This window comes from Halichoeres trimaculatus, unplaced genomic scaffold, assembly GCF_033239565.1.
Source record: "Halichoeres trimaculatus isolate MK-OKI-2021-1 unplaced genomic scaffold, fHalTri1.1 fHalTri1_scaffold_22, whole genome shotgun sequence".
Taxonomy (NCBI): Eukaryota; Metazoa; Chordata; class Actinopteri; order Labriformes; family Labridae; genus Halichoeres; species Halichoeres trimaculatus.
The window spans coordinates 8,904,894-8,928,444 of NW_027437200.1; the positions used below are offsets into that span (position 1 = coordinate 8,904,894).

At 39.9% G+C, this 23,551-nt stretch overlaps 1 protein-coding gene across 2 annotated transcripts in view; it reads left to right on the forward strand.

Annotated features, from left to right (window-relative positions):
* Nucleotides 1–9,415: 9,415 nt before the first annotated feature.
* Nucleotides 9,416–23,551, forward strand: part of rap1gds1 (RAP1, GTP-GDP dissociation stimulator 1) — a 29,686-nt gene continuing 15,550 nt past the window's right edge. Inside the window, exons 1-5 of one of the 2 annotated variants that reach the window (XM_074699391.1) lie at nt 9,416–9,624; nt 16,181–16,288; nt 16,923–17,045; nt 19,070–19,195; nt 22,383–22,529. In XM_074699391.1, the coding sequence (XP_074555492.1) occupies nt 9,621–9,624; nt 16,181–16,288; nt 16,923–17,045; nt 19,070–19,195; nt 22,383–22,529 (508 nt within the window). In that variant the 5' untranslated portion in view covers nt 9,416–9,620. The remainder of the gene's footprint in view (nt 9,625–16,180; nt 16,289–16,922; nt 17,046–19,069; nt 19,196–22,382; nt 22,530–23,551) is intronic. The other variant, XM_074699392.1, reaches the window with a different exon arrangement.

Sequence of the window (23,551 nt, forward strand, 5' to 3'; positions counted from 1 at the left end):
ATCTGACATCAAATGTGACGGGACCGTTAATATAGATACAAATGTATATGCTGGTTCAGACAGTTACATTAAATAGTGATTGCTGTGATTGTTTACTGCATTAAAATGTGCCTGACACTTTGGAAACCTGCCTCTGAGGCGTGCGCACATGTGCGCTTGTCACCAAATTACAGCTGCGACAAGGACAAAGACAGCCTTGAAAACGGAGTTTCAAGTAATCCAGCAACCACACAGTCTTTCCCTTTCTTTACGCCATTTCTCTTCACGTTGTGCCAACTAGATCTTCTCTTTTCTCCTCACTCACTCACAGCTACAGTTAGGCACTTATCCTTAAGTATTTGCGAATCCCCGGAAAATGACAGGAAATGATCCCGCCCACAACTTAACAAAATATGATTGGCTAAGACAGCTGTCAGTGTCAAATTGTGTCCACATTCGCTGGAGTTACACAGGCATTCGTTGCAGTTACTGAAGGCCCTGCCTGACAGAAGGTGTCGCTGATTTACCCAGATACTATTAAAAGGAAAATTGTGATTGGTCCATTTTCCATTTAGTTATATTAACTCACTGTTTGCTAGGACAAGTTTATAAAAATAATATAAAACTCATTGCTATGATTTCAGTGAGTAAAATAGATAAATAAAAACAAAATAAAATAATAAAATAATTATTTAGGAGTACAAACATTCTTTCAATATTTTTTATTAGGCCTTCACTGAATACCTTGAAGGCCCAGAGGGTTCCCCTCTGTTCAGAAATAATCCCAACTACTTGTTTCTGCTGGCAGCATTCTGATAGTGGATAAGTGACTCTGCTGCCACCCTCTGGACAACTGTGACACTACTGTCTCTTCAACTATATTAATGAAAATCATTACATTAATATTGTGAGACACTTTTCCTATCCAGTTTGTCTGTTTGTAACACTAAATACACTTCCCTTATACTTCGTATTGTAAAAAATATTTCTGTGGGTCTGCTACATTCATGAGCGGTGCTCTACAAATACAGACTGATGTCAATTCCACATGAGGCTGCTGCAAATACAGATTATGGCAAAGTGTGTTTTGGGGTTTATTAAGGTCCTCAGCCAAAGGTAGAAGACACTATTGTTTCTGCATAGTCTCTTCTTATTATTACTATTATCATTCCACGCTCTTTAAACTCTTGTTATTGATAAAGAGGGTCATGGGTGTGTGGGTAAAAGAGGTGTGCTTGAAAAACTGGGCAATGGGTGTTCTTGTGTAACTGGTTATGAGTTTTTATTCAGAAAAAAACTGGAAAAAACTGGGTCACATGGCACAGATGAGTGTTTGAGTCCTGCTGACCTCCAGCACACAGGGGCTTAAGGGTGTGTCTGACATTTTAACCCATCTGTAAGAAAATCCAAACCTTTGTGGGTTATTTATTTTATGTCACATGCTCACATTATTAACTTAAACATGTGAGCCGTGTTAATAAAAGGCAAACTTAGATAAAGAGCCAGCTGCTCTTCTGAGGTTACCTTGGAGGTTACCTAATTAATGATAAGAAGGCAAAGATTCAGAAAGTTAAAACATTAGGATGTCCAAGTAAGACAGTGCCACTGCTTGAGGAGTCAACACACTGTAAACACTGTTTGAATACAATTCAAATTTAAAAGAAATTGGGTCATGTAATTTGCCTTAATAAACCTTCATTGACATTTCTAGGACATCAGAGTAACCAGAGCACAAAAAGGATGACAGAGACTGAGGATGGGTTACAAAGAAAAGGTACATCAGGACTCAGTGAATTTACATGTCCTTGCCTAAACTGGTATATCTATAACCCTTGGCTTTCTTTGTGCTGAGCAGTGCCATGACAAGTAGGATCTTTCTGTGTCTGCTGTGTCTTTTGGGTAAGAAAAATTCCCTTCGTTGATTTTTGGAGTGTGTATTTTGCTTTAATTTCTTGAATAATGAAGATGTTTTACAGGTCTTTCTCGTGAATTTATTTGCTAATTTGAAAAAAAGAAACCATGGCCTAAGTTGGGCTCTACTTAAAACAGTTTCATCCTCATCAAGATGTCAGGGTTTGGAAGAAACCTGACAGGTTTAACGATGTTTTCAAGCAAAAATAATGAAAATATGCTCTTCAATATTTGTTTATGCATCATGATTAAGCAGTTTAAGACGGTCATGATAAAACAGTTACAGATTTTGGTGTTGTGATTATAGTCCAAAAACAAACAAACAAACAAAAAAAAATTTGTGTTTTCACAATCATTATACATTTATTAGGTTCACAACATTTTGGTGGTCCTCCCCAGAAAATCTGAGGTGCCAAACTGTTTTTTTCTTTTAATCTCTAAAATATATTAGCGAAATCAATTAGAAACCAAGTAAAGAGAAAAATAATTTGACTTTGATATCACAAACAAAATTAAGGTAAAACAGAATTGAATTAAACTATAGTATCACCAAGACAGTTTAACATAAACAGCAGTTTCTGCTCAAATGATGTTTTATTATACTGAATTATTTAAATCACTTCAGCAAAGTGATTTGTTTAAAAGATTTGTTCACTTAATCGTTCAGTACTTCTCCACTACTCTGCCTGTTAATCAGACTCTATTTCGAAAATGAAAACAGTTTTGTTTACTGTATTTCACAGCGTGAAATCACTGAACATCCATATGGCATAAATACTAGGTCTATGTTTTCAAAGATATTTAGTGCAATTTAACCTAAACAACATGGGACACAGCATGCTCCTTTGAAACCAAAACAGATCATTTTCCATCCTTTTAAAATAAGGAATTGTAATAAAACTGGAAACCTAATTTAGATCTTTTTTTTTTTCCTGTAAATGACTGCTGTCTTTACAAAGATTACACTCTTTTAAAACAGCGGCTTAAACTTTCTCAGAGTTACATCCCAGCCATGAAACATGCATCTTCTAACTCTGGTAATGGGCTTCCAGATCTGAGGTAACAGGACTAGCCCCACCCTACTCCTAATTTAGCACAGTGTTAATTTCCGAGAGGAAGTGCAACAATAAATCATTAATGAATGAGAAATTCAGACTTCTGGCAGTGGGAAAATAATAATAGTAATTAAAAAATATATATTTATAATAAAAATTCAAACCCGGGCAGTGGGCCGAAAAAAATTGCTGGCGGGCCAGCTTTGGCCCACGGGCCCCAAATTGGACGGCCCTGATCTAGAGAGAGAGAGAGACAGAGTGGGAGGAGGAGTGTGCAACTTAAGCGAAGAATTTAACAACTCTTTACAGTAAGGGAGTCAATTCAATTAATTCACCAAGACAATTTGTTTGTTTTGAATGAACCGTTCATGAACGGCCCATTAGAAAGCATTCTGTTAAGCAGGAAAGACAAAATGCTACATGTGAACGTAGAGAAAGAAATAACAGACTCACTGGTCCTGGTCCCTCAGCTCTGTGTGAAGCCTGGCATAGAGAGTCCTCCCGATGGCTCCATTGTGACATGGATCCAAGGTCAGCTGTTTGATGCTCGAAGTCCTGCTCCTCTTATGGGTTTGGCACCAGAGGATAGACTCGATGTTCCTTTCTCCAATCAGAAGGCTTTGTCAAACTGAGGTTGATGGAGGTTACTGCTCAAACATTTTAGGAACTTTTGTATCCAACCATCATGACGAGGTGCAGAAGAGTCATACAGTCATACATCATATCCTCTAGATAATTGTGTGGGCGGTCCACTAGCAATACTACTACTATAGGGCCATTGCTTTAAGCCAAATGGTCCCTACATGGCTAACCTGAGAGCATCCTTGGCACATGGACCCAGTACAAAGGCTATCCCTGTCCCATATTCTCAGGGCAAGAGGGACTCCAGTGCATGAGCCTCAGAGTTTAGTTATATAGAGTTTTAATTGTGAGTTTAAAGAAACTCTTTTTTCAGTGACAGTTTAACAGAGACCAAGTCACAGCGACAAGCCCAAGGATACAAACTGACTGAGGGATCTCAAGCTTAACTCACCACACCCACACATTTGTGCTCTTTGAAACTTTGTCTATGAGTTACTCACCATGAGCGTACATAAAAGCTTAAATTCAATTATACCTTTACTTCTGCTATCCTCAGAGCCTCTGTGACCTTGAAGTGAACAGAAAGACAGTGTCAGTGCCTGTTTGTGCAAATAATTCATTTGTATTCATGAAAATCCAGACCTTAGTGAAAGTCAAATCCTGTGGACATCCCGGTGATCATTTGGTTTTATTGGTTGGGTTCATTTGATTATTCATGCAAAACAAACGAACAAAGAAAAATAAATAAATAGATAAATAAATAAAAATAAAATGACCAGACTGATGTGCTTGGAGCTGGTCTTCATTTTTTTCATGGATTCCTACTAAAATACTTGATGACTATGAATAATCTTTGTAATCTCTTATGTCAACAGAGCAGCACCATGATGAAGAGGATCTTTTTGTGTCTGTTGTGTCTCTCAGGTCAGAAAACTTCCCTTTGCTAATTTTTGTAGTGCATATAATGCTTGAATTTCTTTAATAATAAAGGAGTTTAACGGGTCATACTTGGGAATTTGTTGATGATTTAAAAAACAAACAAAAAAAAAAGAACATATGACTTCAGCGGAGGTCTACTGTTTTAGATAGTTTCATCCTTATTCTACAGTGGCCCTGAAGTGAAAACCACAACCGCAAATAACTGAACACAACCACAAATGACTAAACACAACTGCAAATTAAAAAACACAGCAGCCAAAAACTTAACACAACCACAAATAACTACACACATCAACAACCTAAGAAATACAATCGTAAATTAAAAAACACAATGCAAAAAAAAACAAAAAACAAAAAAAACAAAACTGAAGCAACAACCACAAATCAAAAAAGACAACCACAAAAAAATAAATAAACACAACTGCATGCTGCACGCACAGAGTGAGAAGCTCATCAGGCATTGGGTGTTTTTAGACCACTCGGCCCAAAATTTTTGGCTTTCTAAATACACGGCTTCGGTATAAGTTAGATGTGTTTATCATGCAGCAGCTTCATAGCCCAAGAGGTCTAAAAACACGGAGCCTGAAATATGATTTGGAGGTTCTCTCTGCACGCAGCATGTCGGCATGGGCGCACAATCTCAGAGTGTGTGATCATGTTATTGATTAAATTTAAACAAAACTGTTAGGGAAAAAAAAGCATTGGTTTCATCTGTGTTTTTTATGCTCCAACATGTTGATTATTAGATATTTATGAGTCAGGGCTTATGTTCAATGTCTAAATGAACAGAAATCTGTGGACTGATCTTGGTGTGGAGAAAGGATGAATGCTTTGCTGCAGACTGCGGTAAAGACTGAGTTCATTGACTTTGCAGAGCTAACAGAGTGCGCACATTATAGGAATTTAATCAGCAAAATACAAGAACTGTGTTCCTTTAAGACTTTACATATGAAGAAAGATCGCATGGCTTGAGTTTCAAATGATGAACAGTGCCTTCATTCAATCAAGTCCTCCCTCTTGTCCTCCCTTTCATCCTATCAGCAGTGACTCATGTTGCCCACCAGCACCCACCTCTTTCGGTAGCTTAATGTTATTATGTTTTGTTATTTGTGGTTGTGTTTTAATGTGCAGTTGTGTTTTTTTATTTGTAGTTGTGTTTAGTTTTTTTGCCGTTGGGTTTTTTTAATTTGCAGTTTTGTTAAGTCATTTGCAGTTGTGCTTGTTTTTTTTGTGATTGTGGTTTGCACTTCAGGGCCACCATACTTATCAACCAATTCAGAAAAACCTGAAACAGGATTCACCATGTATTGAAGTAAAAAAAAAAAAAGTCAAAATATGCCCTTCTTATGCATCACTTGTTGTGATGGTGTGATATTAAGTGAGATATTAAAAATTTGTGTTGTGTTATTATAATATTGCAAAATAGTATTCGAACAAATTAATACGTCAGAAGTATCTATGTCCTCCTCACAGGCTGGAGCGTCTCCTCCTGCCTTACCCGTCAGTACCATTATGTGGATGATCCCATGACCTGGACTGAAGCTCAGACCTACTGCAGACAGAAATATACCGACCTGGCCACTGTGGAAAACACTGAAGAAACAGACCAACTGAAGTCCTCAGTGCCGTCCCTAGGGCCTTATGATGGTCTCAGTGGCAATGTCTGGATCGGCCTGTACAGTAACATCCAATGGAAATGGTCAGACGGCTACACAGGAGAGGGTTCTGGCTATAGGAACTGGGAAAGAGTCAGAGTCTTTAAACCAAGCTTTCAAACACATGATAGCCTGTGTGTGATGAAAGATAAAGGAGGAACGTGGTTGGATGGCCCATGCTCATCAAAATTGCCGTCCATCTGTTACAACGGTAAGAGAAGAATAAAAATGAGGGTGTGTCCAGCTTCTTTTAACTGGTCTGGCTGATAATGAGGCACCCATCTCTGCAGCCCTAATTAGTTAAATTAGCCAATCAGATTTTAAGGGAGGCTGAGACATGCCCTGTCATGAGATATTACTGACTAAAAACAGATTTATCAAAACTTTTGAGTGGACTAAACATCTCCTGGTTTCTCAAACTCTGTCTGCAGGAACACAGCAAGATCCAGACTTTGTTTATGTCGGTGACAAAATGAGTTGGTCTGATGCTCAGAGGTACTGCAGGAAGAACTACGTAGACTTGGCCACAGTGAGGAATGACGAAGAGGACCGGAGGATCCAGAGATTGAAACCGTATAAAGTCAGGCCATGGATCGGTTTGTACAGAGATCCTGATGTTTTCTGGTCCGATGAGAGTGGATACTCATTCCGTTTTTGGTTTGGGAAAGGACACCAAATGGGTTCCTTGCCTGTGGTCTGTGGAGCTGCGTCTCTGCCAGATTCAGGAAAATGGAGGCTGCATTTCTGTAATCATAAATTCCCATTTGTGTGCTACAGCACAGGTAAGAGACATAGAGTGCTGTCACACTGGCCATTCAAACCGTGCTGTGCTCAAGCACGTTTGCGGCCCGCAGCGCCATTCCCCCGCTGGAGAGTACAGCCAGCGGTCACACTACTCCAATATGAACCAGACTTTAGCAGGTATCACACAGGCTTGGCCCACCTACATAATCATAAAGCGTCTGTTTACACGTAACGCGATCTCATCAGAGTCAGCACAATGAGACCCAGAGAACTCTACTGCAACTTGACTTTTCATATTAAGATGTTTTGGTCTGACACAGCCCTCTAACACCCCTGCGACAGTTTAAAATGATGGTTGAGAGGATTGGGCACAGCGTTCATATGTCATGGATCATAACTCATGTCCATGTGCTTGTGCTCATACATGAAGTGAACCACACTGAAGCCCCCCTCTCCAAAGCGTGCCAAAACAGAGAAGTGAATCCTGCTTAAGCATGGCACCAAATGAACCCGGCTTCAGGGTTGAAGCATGCTTAAGGACAGTACGGTTTGCCAGTGTGACCACACCCTAACAGCCCTTCAGTGAAGAAGAGAGATTGAAGCATCACAGGAGAATTACAAATCTGTTATCAAATATTCATGTAGTCAAGTGATTATAAGTGACTAAGAGTTTATTATCATCCCATTACCTCAAACAGGATGAGCAGTAAATGTAATGGATATGTGGATGACAAATGTCACGTTTTCTTTTTTTTTTCTAAGCAACAGGATCAAAGCATGTGATAAAACTGAAGATGAAGCAAGACAACCCCTCTGTGGATCTGAATGATCCTGCAGTGAAAGCAGGCCTCCTCAGACAGGTGAGACTCCAGAAACGTTCATGACCTGGACATATTTCATTCCTTCATGTGTTGGTTTGACTGTTTCTGTCCTGTTTGTCTTCATACTGCAGAACAAACTGACACTAGCTTCCAACAAACAATGCAGAGCTCAGTAAATCTATTTACATTGTCTTCCTATGTGTTCCCAGCTCCAGGACCAGCTGAAGGAGAGTGGACTGAGTGGAGTCACTCTGAAGTGGAGAGAGCAGGCTGACGGCAAAGTCTTTCACAAGGAGGAAGAAAGTTCTCAGGAGAAAGACGAAGAGAAGTGTGAAATGTGAAACTGAAATTTAATGTTGTTTCTTCATGACGCTGTTAACCTCTAAGTCCAGCTTGTTTAACCAAATATCAGCCTCCAGCATCCTGTGCATCTTTCATATTTCACACACACAGACACAGACTCTACTGCAAGGATCTCAAACTCGTGCCATGGAGGGCCAAGAGGCTGCAGGTTTTCTTTCCAACCAAAAACTCCACCAGCTGATTTCACTGATTACTTCACCTTCAAGCAGAGAACAAGGACTAATCAGCAAAATCAGCTGGTGGAGTTTTTCGTTGGAAAGAAAACCTGCAGCCTCTCAGCCCTCCATGGCATGAGTTTGAGATCCTTGCTCTACAGACTCAGCTGTTAGTCCTCTCTACATGAGCTCACTTCTTGTTGTTTCTTCAGTTGTTGTTCAGCTTCTTACTATTCATTTAAATAACAAATCTCTGCTTCCTGGATGAATTTGACTGTCTATTGAGTTTGAAGTGAACGTTAATCACATGTTAATCTGATGATTTATTTTTCTTTCATAGTGCACAAATAAGATGCAAAAACATCCATAATGTTCCATCATTATATACATCAAGTTAAACTAAAAGACTTGGAGTGTTTGTACAACAAAAAAGTTTTTATTCTTAATTATTCTTAATTTTGAAACAGACTGAGTTTGGAGCTAAGACATGACATACACCAGACACTTTATATCCTGATTTGACTCCCCCAATGTTTAAGGCTTTTTGTAACACATCACAGGAACAGTACTATAGTGTAAAAATTTGTGTATGTGTGTGTTTGTGTGTGTGTGTGTGTGTTATTTCATTTGTTAAAGAATTTTCTCAACAGCACTGTGTGTTACTTTTATATCATGCATGAAAAATACTTACATATATTAAATTGGATGATTGCTAAAAACGTGGTGTTAATGACTTCGTATGATTTTTTATTACTATTATTATTATTATTATTATTATTATTATTATTATTATTATTATTATTATTAATAATAATAATATTATTATTACTATTACTATTATTATTATTATTATTATTATTATTATTATTATTATTATTATTATTATTATTATTATTTTACCACGTTCATCACACAGTCAATGTGCAAGAAATATTCCAAGTAGCAGCTATAGGTGTCATACGGATGTTTAAATTTGCCTCTTTGGCTCATTAAATGTATGCAGATTGCATTTCAGGTTGTTTCATAACAAGCCAAACACTCGTCACCTAAAGCGTTTTCTCACACACACACACACACACACACACACACACACACACACACACACACACACACACACACACACACACACACACACACACACACACACACACACACACAATTTTTCTAGGACTAGTTTTATTTTGAAGGCGTTAGCCGGAAGCCTCCATCGCCCCCCTGTCGGTAGCTTACTGTGTGGACATGAGAAGGAGTCAGATGTGTTAACCGTGTATCAGCCGGTGAACAGGCCGCTCAGCATCCATCAGAGCGGGACTGCTGCCCGCCCCGGAGCCCGCTGCCTGCTACCACCACCCGGCTAACCTGCTCGCTCACCTTCACCTGCAGATTCTACCTGTTTGGTTCGGTTTACCTGCTGAGATGGGTGAGTAACGTAGCCTGCGAGCTAACTAGGCTAACAGGCTAAAAGGAAGAAGTGTTGTAGATTCATTTTAAACACAGTAGATGTCTTATTTCATTATCGTTCAACAGACACGCTTTGCTGCTCCTATTTCTAATCCTCTTTGCAATAGTGCCACTACCAAATACTCTTTCCCCCCCTTAATTTTGTGTAATTTGAACGTTAGTCATAGGAAAAGCTGACCAGCTACTCGTGCGTAAGTGCGCGTGCGTGTCAGCTCCAGGACTCGGGTGGGGTAGCTGCTTCTTCTCCATCCACTCCCCCGCTCCCTGTGGTCGTGATTTTCCCATTTAGCAATGTAGATTGAGCATAAATGTTGTGTTCCTGTGCGCTGTGAGTGAATTGAGGCTGTGGCTGCTAAATGAATGAAGCCACATCCCTGAAATGGCAGAGCTGCTGATGGTGTAGATGGCACTCCTCCATCTCCACAGCTGTTATGCAATAGGATCCAGCAGCCCACTTCATGTTGCTGTTTGCACTGCACTGCTCTCAGCTTCTGTTGTTGTTGTTATTATTATGATCATGTTTATTTAATAACTTATAACAGATTTACTTTGACAAGGCAGGACCCAAGGACGAGTATACTGTAAACATTCAACAGCCAGGCTCCTTGACTGCTGATGAATGTGGGCGACGCCTCCATCTCTTCCCATTGTAAAAACAATGAAGCCAAAATACTGCCAGAATGAGTCCTGAAATTCTGCATTGGATCTAACTTGTGTTCAGAAACAGCTTGGCTGGTTGAGCCATAATTGATCGGCTCTCGCATTTGACCATTTCAAGACAGGGTATTCACGCCTCTCTTACATTGTGCCTGCAGTGTATAACACACAGCAGTGTAATGCTGGGACACTTCTGATCCTCCCTTGGAGGTAGTATCAGTGGCAGCGCTGGGTAAGATGGTGGATATGTGTAGCGTTTGAGCCAGCACAGCCAACACTTATGTGCTGTATCTGGGTTAAAGTGATACTCCGGGATGGAAAAAGTTGGGTCCTATCACAAGGTTTAGGGCAGAAATTACCCCTACAGCAGTGATTTTGTGCAGCAAGAACCCAAACACCCCCTCCCTGCTCGTTAGCCAGTTTCCTCTGCACTCAGACGCGGCCATATTTTACTTGACTTAAAACACAAATAAACGGACTCCCACTGAAAAAATCTGATATTGGTCTGCATTCACGCTTTATGTAAAGAATTTTCAATGCGTTACTTTCACTCAAAAACACCGCTAAATAAGGCTCTAGTTCTCATCATGTCTCTTTGTCCTGGTAGACTACCTGCGTTTGTTTATATCTGGCACGCTGCGCGCACGGTCTGATACACTAAGCTGCGAGCGCCTTGTAGCCAGCTGTGGCTCTGCAGCAGAGGTAGCGCCGTTTTACTACACGATGAGAACTAGAGCCTTATTTAGCTGTGTTTTTGTGTGAAAGTAACGCGCTGAAAAATCTCTAAATAAAGCGTGAATGCTGACCGATATCAGACTTTTTCGGTGGGAGTCCGTTTATTTGTGTTTTTGGTCAAGTGAAAATATGGCCCCGTCTGAGTGCAGAGGAAACCGGCAGAGGAGCAGGGAGGGGGTGTTTGGTGCATGTGCCCTGGGCTTCTGCTGCACAAAAACACTGCTGTAGGGGTAATTTCTGCCCTAAACCTTGTGATAGGACCCAACCTGTTCCATTCCGGAGTATCACTTTAAGGGCTGATGTCACACCTTTTTGCTTTTTTAAACACACATTTTTAAAAGAAACACTCTTAAATATTTGCGTGATCATAAAATTAGATTATCAGTGCCAAAATATATTATTTCTCAGCCACTGTAGCAGGGATGTATTTTCATGGGAGAATGTACAGCATGTAGACTGAAAGTCCCTTTGATGACACTACTAACTGCAAACAATTTATTGGATTATTTTGAAATGATGGTGAACGCTGGAGCTGGACTGGCTTAAGAAAAAGGCCCCCAGAGCAGAATAAAGGTAAAGAGCCGAGTTGAAACACAGGCTAAGCTGTTTGTGATAAAGTTTATCCAACCCTCAGTCTGCAGTTATTCTGCAGTGGTCTGTTCAAACTTGAGAGTCTATCAGTAAAATGAAGAGTGAGGTTACGTTAGCTCTGCTTGGTGAGGTTGGACTTGGTAGATAAGCTCTGGTAGGACATAACCAGGAGACTCACACCATCCCCTGGTGCTCACTTGTCTTAAATTGTGGATGTTTTCAATCAAAGTTGCACTGACTCTACAAGCTTTATCTACTGAAAATATTTCTTTAGATACATGATTATGATCTGTTAATCAGGCAGATATCAGCCAACGCAGCATACATCTCTAGTTTGTGCTGATCACTGATTATACACTTGTGCAGGGAACTCTCTGAATGTAGGGAAATGCTAATTCACATGATTTACAGTCTTCGTTTTATCAGATTTTAAGTCCAACACACATGAGAATAGCATCTAGAACTGTCCTTATCTGACAGTTAAAGAGATATTACACAATGTTTAATCCAAGGCTGGCTGCCATTCGATGTCTATCAGGGGAGGATTGATGTGTGCTGTGCATTGCACGTTATGCAACAACCAGGTCACTGCAACAGTGTCTGCAATCCCTGTACAGTTTATCCTCCTGTGGTTTGTATCTCAGTGCCTGCATGGCAAAAAGAAATCCTGTTATTGTAACTGTTTCAGATAATGAAAAGGAATTTTATCCCCTTTCTACAATCAATAAAATGAAGCAGAAAGTAGCGTGTCAGCCTCCAGAGTAATTAGAGGTCTTTTTGGACCAAAGCTGACAGGTCAGTCCTAATCAGATTCTGCTGAGACTGCAGACTGTGAGTAAAAACGCAGCCAGAAACAGATTCAAGCTCATGAGGCACACGCAGGTTCAACATCGACATTCATCAGATCTCATTTTTTCTTACTTGAACACAGAGATAAATACGTTACAAATGGAGTGTATACATTCGGTAAAAATGTCTCGTTCTTTACTGGAGGAATAGATAAGGTGTCACATTTCATAAATTGCAGCTCTATTAAGCATTTCTGAGGAAGGCCAAGAGCCACTTTCACTTCAAGTCGTCAAGGTAACAGTTGATGATGGATCCAGCTTCCTTATTTCACTAATAAATACTATGGATGTACAGCAGCTATAAATCATTGGGATAGTTTTTGTGGTGAACGCAGTAGAGTGAAGCTTTGGTTAATCATGTGTGGTCTTTGAAAAAATGAACAGTGAAAAATTAACACTTAGGAGTGAGTTACTCTAAAGTCTACCTCCACGTTTGTTTTTTATCCAAAGTGAGGTTGAGTCAGGCGAGTATTTTTGGATGTGAAGTTCCTAGAATCTCCAATTTGAAAGTAGAAATGCCAAATGTGTAATCCTGCTAGACTGAGCTGCCTGCTAAGTCTTGGAGTGGTGCCGGTAGAAAATTGGTTCTCTCTAGGGACAAATCGAATCAGTGAGATGAAAAAGTAATATAAGGAGACTTTTTTAAACAACAAAGGGCAGAATTAATTCTGATTTTTGAACTAGGCTGCAAACATGTTCATGTCTGCTGTAAGAATTTGTGTGTATGTGGTTTCTGATCTTCCTGCAGCCAGCATTAAGTGGACACTCGAGGAGTTGCTCACACCTGCTGGATTGGAGGGAAACTACGAAAGCATTCTGTCAGGAGGATTGTTTGTGAAGGGAAATCACAGCTTCTCGAGCTCAGCTGTGATTTTCGAGGTGTCAGACCCTGTGGAGACATGATTAGAGTTCAGAGATTCATGCAGTTACACCTTTTCAGAGGAGTCAAAGATGTTTACACACATCATCATAAGAGAGTTTCTATTTGGAGACATACATGTAAATATTAAAGAGACAAAAAATGAAATGAAATCAGACTTTTCTTTTTAGTGTCAAAGATTTCAGCTGCACTTGGATTCAAGGATGCTTTAGTCCCTTTTTGTTCACTCGAGGTTTTTTAGACATCAGAAAATGAGTCCAGTAGTTTGAATCTTCATAAACTGGTGCTGTTTCTGGGTTACTTATGGGTTACTTGTGATTATAAAGGCTGTGATGATGATTGTCTTTTTTAGAGGTAGACCGATATATCGGCTGGGGCCGATATTTGGACATTTGTCTCTATCGGCCATCGGCCGTATTTTCTTTTAAAAAGCAGATTTTTGATCCGTTGTATAAAATGACGCAATTTTTGATCAGGCACAAAAAAGATGAGCACCTCAAACTTGTGGAACCACTTGGATACATTACATACTTTTGTTCAAATTACATTAATAAGTTTAGATTTCTTTTTTGACATTTTAAGAAGAGTGTGAATGTTTACTACTGCTTGTTACATTGTGTGTTTACTCAGACAAAATATTTCATTGTTTTGAAAGCTGAATAAATGTTCAGAGGACTGGACATGACTTGTTGTAATAGATTTCTTTTAGTTGCTCAGAAATTGCTGCGTTTCACAAAAATGTGAAAAATATATATTTATTTAACAATCGGCCTGAATATCAAATTGGAAAAATTGGCTATGCATATCGGCATCGGCTGCCCAAATTTGGAAAGCATCGGCATCGGCATCGGCCCCCAAAAAAACAATATCGGTCGACCTCTAGTCTTTTTCTAATCACTAAAACACAAAATAGAATCTAAAAACAGAAAAAAAATTAAAAAAAAATCTCCCCATCGATGTAGAGCAAATCATAAGCAGCCTAATTTGGCTGGAAAACTGCACATTTAACAAACGACAAAGGCAACAAGCTCAGCAAAGGTTACATAAACATCTGACCATTATTTATAGACTTACCACAAACACACATTGAGACAGATGTCAACAGATGTATCTTGTTGCTTCTATTGTTAGATTTATAACATTTAAGTGATGGGGCATAGCCTGGGACACAGTCTGACCTCAATGCCAGCGATATGTCAGTCTGCATTATGTCAGGAGTATAATTTGTAATGTAAGACGTGTCAGTGGGGCAGCATGTGATGATAAATAGGTTTACTGTTACAGAGCTGGACACTGTACCTCAGGGGCGAAGCTGTATTTGTCATTGAAACATGTGTGACAGCTGTAATGTGGAGCTGAAGCCTTAAAAGAAGATGCCAGGGTATGTGTGCCACAAAACTGACAAGAGTGTAAACATCATGACTTCTGTCTTATCATCCTCTAAATGATGTAAACATTTACGTTTTCTGTTTTAGACACAAGCCAAAATATATGTAATAACAACTCACTAAATGCCTTACTAATATTTACATTCTGTGGAAGATTAACAACTCTTACAGCAGACATTATTAAATTAATATTAATCATGATGTGAAAATGTGAGGGTTCAAAAAACACATTAGAGGACACAAGACTGGATTAAAGTCAAAATAATCTTAATATGAAAAAACCCTGATAAAATTCAGATCCTGATCCTGCCATAAAAAACACGACATATTTTCCCAACATTGCCCCCTAGTGGAGAATATTTTTCTCGGTCCGAACCGTTTTTTGCTGCAACTGCAAAAAACTGATCACTTATCATCTGGTATCAAGAGACACCTCAGGGACAGGTGAGGTTTGATTTTGTTAGTCTGCAATGATGAAATGAGGATGCTTGACCACACCTAGTGACTGATTTTGACAAAAATGTCAAACAGAGCGTCTGTATGTTACTTTCATGGTTCATAAATATGTCAGTATGAGCTGTTTGCTCTCTTTAGGAAATAGTTTGGACACCCCCGCTTTAAAACTAACTTTTTAGTCTTTATAAATGTGCCATAAACAGGGCAGCAGTTTCTCAGTAAACGCAGGACTATGTTGTGTTGTGATCTTGTTCTTGTTGTTGGAGCACTCATTGTTTCATGTGCTCCATCTTGCTTTAGCTGTGGTGAGGTGGTGGTGAGTTTCTGAGATCTGCCGATGGAAAACCGAGTGAAATAGAAGCCATAAGTACTTTGTTTCAGATTTTAATGTGTTTTCTCGATAACTATGATTTGAAAAATAATCTGAAAAATACACAGATTTATCATAAAAATTGTTGATCTACAAATCCTCCAACTCTTTCCATCAGAGATTAGGTGAAGAAGAAGCTTTAGAACGTTGATTAATCAATCATGATTGTTTTTATTAATACAGTCACTTGAAAAAGAGTTGTAAATTGTGTTTGTTTGAAAACCAATCAATATTAATATCCATTACAGTCTCCAGTAACAAACACAGTTGTTTTAAAGGAATTTCCACCCTCTGTCTTATCTGTTTATGATTAATTTCATTGTGGGTTGCAAGCAGTTGGACTCTATCCCAGTGCACATTTTACCAGCTGCTCATCTTACATTGCTTTACGTTACATGCTGGGGTGCTATATTTGCGGGTATTTTACATCTCACGTAGAAGAGCTGGAGATGCTTTCTCTCAAATTTAGACAATCCATCGAAAACGAAGACTCTTTGGCTCTGGTATCCACATTTTAAATACATTGTTTATTACGCTGCCATATCTTCAAATATAGACTCCTTCAGACTTTGGTTTTTGTCTGTTTTCAGATAACCTAAGTGAAGCCCTGGAGAAGCTGAAGTTAGCGTCTTCAGACAGCGCCACAGACAGCGTGGAGAGCTGCTTGGACTGCCTGCTGAAAGCTCTTGCCAACAACAGTGAGTACAGACTGTTTTAACATCTTTCATGTTATGAGTCCAGCAGGGATGTCCAATTTTGAGTTTACCTGCCCCTCGATCCCGATCCAAGGCACACTGTTGAGTTTCTACAGAGATAAGTTCTGACACAATGCTTATGTTTTTCACAGTGACTCACCTGCACGGCACTTGTCAAAGTGCATGCATCAGTATATTCAGGTTCTTTTTGTACTTTCTCTTTGTACTTTGTCATAAATCAGAGAGCCACTAACTGTTGCAATTCATCCTGAGGCTACAATCTGTATCTGTTCTAAATTTCAGGACAAACTGTTGCTCAGATACTTGAGTATCTGACTGATGGGTTCATTCCGACTGTACAGATGTGCTGCCCCTATCGATAAATGTTGATGGCTCATTTCCATCTTAAACAGTGGGCCTTTAAGTCATATTTTGTAGGTCATTGTGAAACAAACCCAGCAGATAGCTGTCTATCAAGTCAGCTGAAAACATCCAAACAGTGCGCAGAGATTAGTTTTGAATGACATTACGTGAAGTGAAAGTTGTGAAGAGTTTGTGCAGCATACTAGATTAAATGTGCATTTATTCCTTTTGTATGCAATGATGTTTACCTTTTTTTACTCTCTTTTCTTTGCAGACACTGAGGCCAGCATGAAGATCCAGGAGATGTCTGTCCTCCCTCTGCTCCCTGGCCTGCTAAATCCTCAGTCCTCCTGCACCCCCAAGGTAGCCAACATCATCGCAGAGGTGGCTAAAAATGGTGAGCATTATCATCAACACAAAAAAATGCAGACTTCCTGTTCCTCCATCATCTGTTTTTGGTTTGATACTTAATTTTGCTTTGTAAGGTGAATGCAGGACAGCGGAGCGGCCTCGTTGGTCATGAATTCATTACAAGTTTGAAGAATGGAACAGTAATGCTTTTGAGTGACAGGCCATTTGAGACCCCAGCTCATTTTCGCGGCCCTGCTTGGCATTTCAGAGCTAAGCTGTCACTGACTGAGAAGTTATTGTGTAAGGACTCAAACCTTGCATAACTGCTGTGTCAGAGAGCTTCCATTTCCATAATGCCTTCATGTGAGCTCAGGAGCTTTCAGAGCCGAAAAAAGAAGACGCCAATGGAACTTGGGGAAGAAAAGGTTTCGGTATAATGAATGGGTTTTTTTCGAAGCTTGCGGGACTGCAGCTAATGATCACTCCCCAGCAGTTTGCCAAGCTTGGCAGCAGCCTGCTGGCATTTATCTGTCACCGCTTCCGGAAATGTCTGCAAGCAGCCAAGTGGCTGCTGGGCTAAGGACGACCGGCTTCTTGTCTGACAGTTTGAACCGACTGAATTGTATAAAGAGGCGCCAGGCGAGGTTTCATGTTCAAACCTCTTAATCAAATTAGCATAAATTACCGCCATCTAAGAAAATTTGAAATGCAGATGATTCAGCGTGACTGCATAACTGAGGATGCAGACAGTTTGTTCCTTTTTTATGTAACATATAGACTCTGATCCTCTTTTTTAAACTTAGGGAAATACAAATCAAAACACTTGCTTTGGTTGTCCAACCCAAGATTTGAGAGAATATTTGTTGCTCAAGTTGATCCAAAATTAAAACTATCCTGATAAGATTGATGTCTTCATTTCCAAATATGTTCTGAAGTGACTAATTTGTCACTTCAGTATGCACCGATCAGATACTGGTATGTGGTACAGCTTCAGATACACACTCAGAAAATTAGATTGAATATCAGTGACAAAGGGCCGATCCATTAGACAGACATGATGTAGACATGTCTGTGTTTTGGATAGGGGAGGGGCTCACGATAGCACATGCTGCTCATTCAGGCAATCGATCAAAACACAATTTAACGTTGGACTCCAAACTCCAGAAAAGACGCAAGAATTGTCATCTTTAAAAAAAAACTTGCTCAGTCTGAAATCTAATATGTGCTCCCAGACAGCAGAACGGGTCAACGCCGCTGGTACACCCTCTGACTCTGCCTTCTCCACTCGTCATGTAAACAGCACACATGCTTCCACACAACTGCTCCGTTGTATCCTTTGCCTCATGCGTAAGTTCGGAGCTACATACTTGTTTCAAACTGAGCTGTAAAACGAAGAGAAAAGAAAAACACGAACCAAAATACGCACACGCACCCCAAACCGAGTGAGGGATACAGACCGGTTCGGCCTTAATTCATGAACCGTTCCATCCCTAGTTTCCATTTCTTGCAGCACTGGATTTGGTCCCCTCTGCATGTCAACATCCACTCGTGTGCGTTTTTAACGCATCACTCCAGTCAAGCTACTAGACACAGTCTCCACATAGCTTTATCTTTATTTTCTGAACCAAAATTCACCAAACCAAGCCATGCAACCAAGACACCATCTGTCATCCGTGCTTGTTTACAACCAGATAGTAGCTACAGCTTGGGGCAGCGGACTGGACCACAGCTCGGACACAACACATGCCCCCCCTTTTCAAGCCTACAATAATGAAATAATGATCACTTGTTTGACTAACCGGTAATTCTGTTTCTGACTGGTGAGAGTGATAGTGGTTTAACGTCTAGCTGGAATAATTGAACAACATTGTTAGTCCTCCACCTTCTTTTTCCATGTTCGATGCACTTTCTGTATCTGTCTAAGTGCATTAGTCTTGTAGGTTCACATTTCTGAAAGCTACTGTCAGAAATGTTGTGTGATTTAAGTCAGTAGTAAACCAGTTTAATGCTCTTTGCAGTTTCCTCAGAGATGTTTTATCCTGACCTGTTTTTCTAACTCCTCATCCTCAGAGTTCATGCGAAGTTCCTGTGTGGAAGCTGGTCTCATCCCTCCTCTAATTCAGCTGTTAAACTCCACCGACCAGGAGGTTTTACTGCAGACCGGCAGAGCTCTTGGCAACATCTGTTACGACAGCCGTAAGTAGGAGTTTGTTTTTCTGAGGGAACACTGAATCCCTCATGAGCCCTGTCATCACCATCACAGAGCTAATGGAAAATAAGTCATAAAAAGATGCTGCTGTCGGCTTCCTGCAGGCAGAGCTTTCATCTTTAATAATGAGTTTCAACGACAAAAACCTTTCTGAGGTTATTGAGCTGCATGCAGAGAAATACAGGACACACTGAGCAGTTTTTGTCCTCGGTTGAGAACATAACAGTTTGGACTCTCTCCCTGACATGGAGGTAGATTGTATTTTTTTTCGACCATATTAGCTGTGTAAAAGTCTGGAAGAAGGTAAACATGTAAGCTTTTTATTTGAATGCAAATCAGTGTTAGTTACATACAACCAATAGTAGCATATTGATCATGACAAAACCACCACCTCCTAAAAACATTACAATCTGTCAGTGAAACTTATGCACTTTTGTTTTTTAGATATCTCGTCATTTGACTTTTGATATATTTTCTAAATTATTAAGAAACTTTATAGACACCATGTACAGTTCATGGTATAAATGAGATGTCCACTAACTCTCGAGTGTATGGTCACATGCAAAGGAAACAGCAAAGCATCCCTCACCACCTTGTCTGATCGACTTCAAGGTCAGAGCGCAGAACTCCCAGGCTGATTTGCCGCTGATTCAGACGTATATGTGCAAGAGACAATTGATCCCTAACCACATTAACTGAGAAGGGTTGAGAAATTCAACTTGAATGGGTTAAAACATGTTTTCATGCAACCACTGGATTCCTTCACATGTGAACATACTGAGTGTCTATTGCTGAAAGTGAGTATGAGTGTGTTTATGAAGGGTTTGACTGACACTGTGTCAAAAAGACACTATTTAAGTGAAGTCTATTGGAAACCAAAGACAAGATCAATATGGAAATCGATAACTGTGCTGGTGTGTTCGACATAACAAGCTCTTATTTTGAACCCTTGAGCACATGCTTATAAGCAGCCACATTGATTTTGATAGCATCAATTAGGAAAAAGCATTGCCTGCATTTTTTCAATGCAGTTATGGGCAACATAAAATAGAATGAAATGATGGTTATTCTCTGTGAAATGTTAAAAAAGAGGCCTGAGACATCAGAAATTAACCTGCAGAAAGTTTGGGTATTGACCATAGGGAGCAGCAGCAGAGTTAAATCCTGATTCTGCTGTCCTCTCTACAGGCTTTAATCACAGCTGTCAGCTCCGGTGAATGGTTTCTCCTGGTGTTGAAAAGCAGAGCATCTTTGGAATCTGGTGGGAAGTGACATTTGTTTGAGTGGAGGGGGGTCTCAGTGAGTTGGCATGGATTTATGAAAGACCCACTGGGAGAGTGTGGAGAGGCAGCTGCTCGCCACCTTAAAGAAACACATGGTCATATGTAAGACGCTGCCTCATTGGATTCAGGAGACACAACAAAACCGCCTGTTATGCAGCATATCTGCCCTGTTATGGTCCACTCTGTATGCACTAAAAGGCAAAACGAAACATGCCGTCTTTACATCATGGAGCCACGGTAACACACTAAAAGAGCCTCACAGGGCTTAATCTCCCTCAATATGTGGAGTCATTTTATTCTGACACCTTAATCTGGACTCAGCCTTCCAAAAATAAGATGTGGCTCTCTGGCAAGGAAGTCGCTTGGCTACCATTTTTGCTGGGCACATCCTATCTTTGGACCTGCCAGTTATTTCCAAACAACAATCTACCTTGAGGAAAGCTGGCCAACTTTTATCGTGGGCTGCCATCCAATCAGCAACTTGAGAAGTTACCACGCTTCTCCCATCAAAAGAGAAGTAAAATTCACCATCTAGATATGTCTGTAAAATAATTGGTTCATTATATTTGGTATATTACCCCATAGTGGCTACAGGTTGTCTGTTTCTGGTGAGTCTGAGTTTCACTGCAAATAGTATGACAGGAAACAAGAAGAGAGCATGTCTCACTACAGCTTTCCCGTCCTGCCCTTGTTTGATAAAATATCTTCCATTTTTTTCTCTATAGAATTTATTTGGATGCAGAATATGTTTCACTGCAACCTGGAAATAAAACATACTTCTGAGAAGGCAGCAATATCATTTTTATCTTAACATCTCATTTTCAGAATCTGAATCAGGGTTTTAACTAGGTCGGTTTACAGGTACAAGGAACTTTGTGGCCAAAAATGAACACAGGAGGTAGAATAAAAGAGCAGAAAGCGGGTCAGCGGCAGTAAACCTGTGGTTTGTGGACTACTAGAATACAAAATGACAGAAAGAAATAGAAATATTAAAAATGGACATAATGTATAGTGTCCAGTGAAAACAGTATTTTCTTCTCTTTGATTTCTTCATTTTATCCTTGGTGTTTTAATGCCGTTTAATGGTTTTTGATGTCTTTATACTGAAATTTATTTGTCTATTCGGAGTTCAGGTTGTCTCTTTTGTGTTGTATGTTTTCCATTTTGTCTTCCTACATACCTGTGAATCTTTTTCTGGGGGTTTGCCATGCAATCTTTTTTGAGGTTGCTATAAAGCCATGGCTCTCCTTTATCACCAGAAGAGAGACAGGAAATGCTATCCACATGGTGCTGTAGTGTTGGTGAGGCGTGGCACACAGCCACAGCTGAATGAAAGTAGCAGACGCGATGAAACAGCGAGGGCTGACTCATGTAACGCTTCTTTTGGCAGCTGTTATTCCAGACAAAGCCCTCCCAGAGAGAGAGTCAGCACTACTGTGAATTTATCGTCTCTCAGTGAGAGAAAGTACTGGTCTTGTAAAGGGTTTTATCTAAAAGAACCAAACATGTCCAGGGTCAATGATCTTTTTGTTTTAAATATTTTTCCTTTTTTTTAAAGATTCCTGTGCTTTGATTTTGTTGTTGCTGACTCTGTGGGTTCTTAAAGGAATATGAAATATTAAAATCCAGTGAACTGTGAGTTTTATTTTACAACACTCATGGCCTAAACTTTGATTGACTTTACATTATGAAGTTCTGCTTATAATAATTCTTGTTTTATTCATCAGTATGACTGTTGTCAGCCTCAGTTTGCATTGATTTGTATGTTTTGTACTGCTTATTTAACATTCCTTTACATGTGTTTTTTTCAGGTTGTGGTTTATTTTTTATTTCTTTATTTTCCTTCCGTTGCTCTGTGGTTGATTTGTGTCCTGGCCTCTTTGTTTTGCAGATGAGGGCAGGAGTGCAGTTGACCTGGCAGGAGGGGCTCAGATAGTAGCTGAACACATTAAGTCCCTCTACCAAAATACTGAGCCGGAAAATGAGAAGCTCTTGACTGTCTTTTGTGGCATGCTGATGAACTATAGCAATGATAATGGTAATGACCATCTTCCCCCAAAGAACAACTGTTGACTAATCACAACTAATCAGCGGATGTTCTCTTTGTTTCACACAGAAGATGTCTCATGATTTTCTTTTTTCCATTAGACAGTGGTTTAACTGAAACAGGTTTTCCACTCTTGGACTCACTCTTTCTGATCTCTCTGCCATGCTCTCTGTTGTTTTTCCATCTCCACCTCTGAGGTAATCTGCAGTTATTAATATTTGCTGAGCGTCTCATCGACAGTAGCAGAAACCTTTCTTCTTCCTCTACCCCCTCCTTTAAAAATTTGAATCCTCTTTTTAGATTCAGCTGATAGATCAGAAATGTAATTTGTTCTCACCTTGCTTCATAGCTCTGCTAGCGTAGATGGGGGGGATGGTGTCCTTGTTGTGTTCGTTTAGTTGGGTTTGTTAGAACCAAAAGTAACTCAACGACAATTTTCTGGACTACCATGAAAATTGGTACACCCATTCATTTTCCATTTTAAATGGATTTGATGAACTTCTGATCCCAATTTGAATTTCATCATTAAGCCACAGGTGGGATTGTTAGACCTTACCAACACAGATTGTTTGAAAAAGAATGAAAAATAAAACATTTTAAATGCCAACAAATCAGTTGGTACAAATAGGTACAAGGGAAGACGAATCCAAATTGGTACAGAAAATAATTGTTATAGAGTGCAGCTAACGTTAGCAGAGCTAGCTTCAGCAGCCTTCAGTCCCTCTTGCAGGCTAATGTCTTAATGCCTGTGCTGGCTTTTCGTGTCTCTGGTGGAGTGGTTATATGTCAGCTTGAGTAGACACAGCCTACATACAACTGTATCTCCATTTATAGATCAACAAACTGACAAACTAAGCCATGCAACATCATGATATCTGTGACTGTTTACATCCAGGTAGTAGTTCACTGTAACATCATGGCAAAAGCTACAGCCATGGCATGTCCAGGTTGCTGCATTACAACTAGGTCACAATATTCAACCAGCATTTCAGGCCTACAGTAATAAACTATTT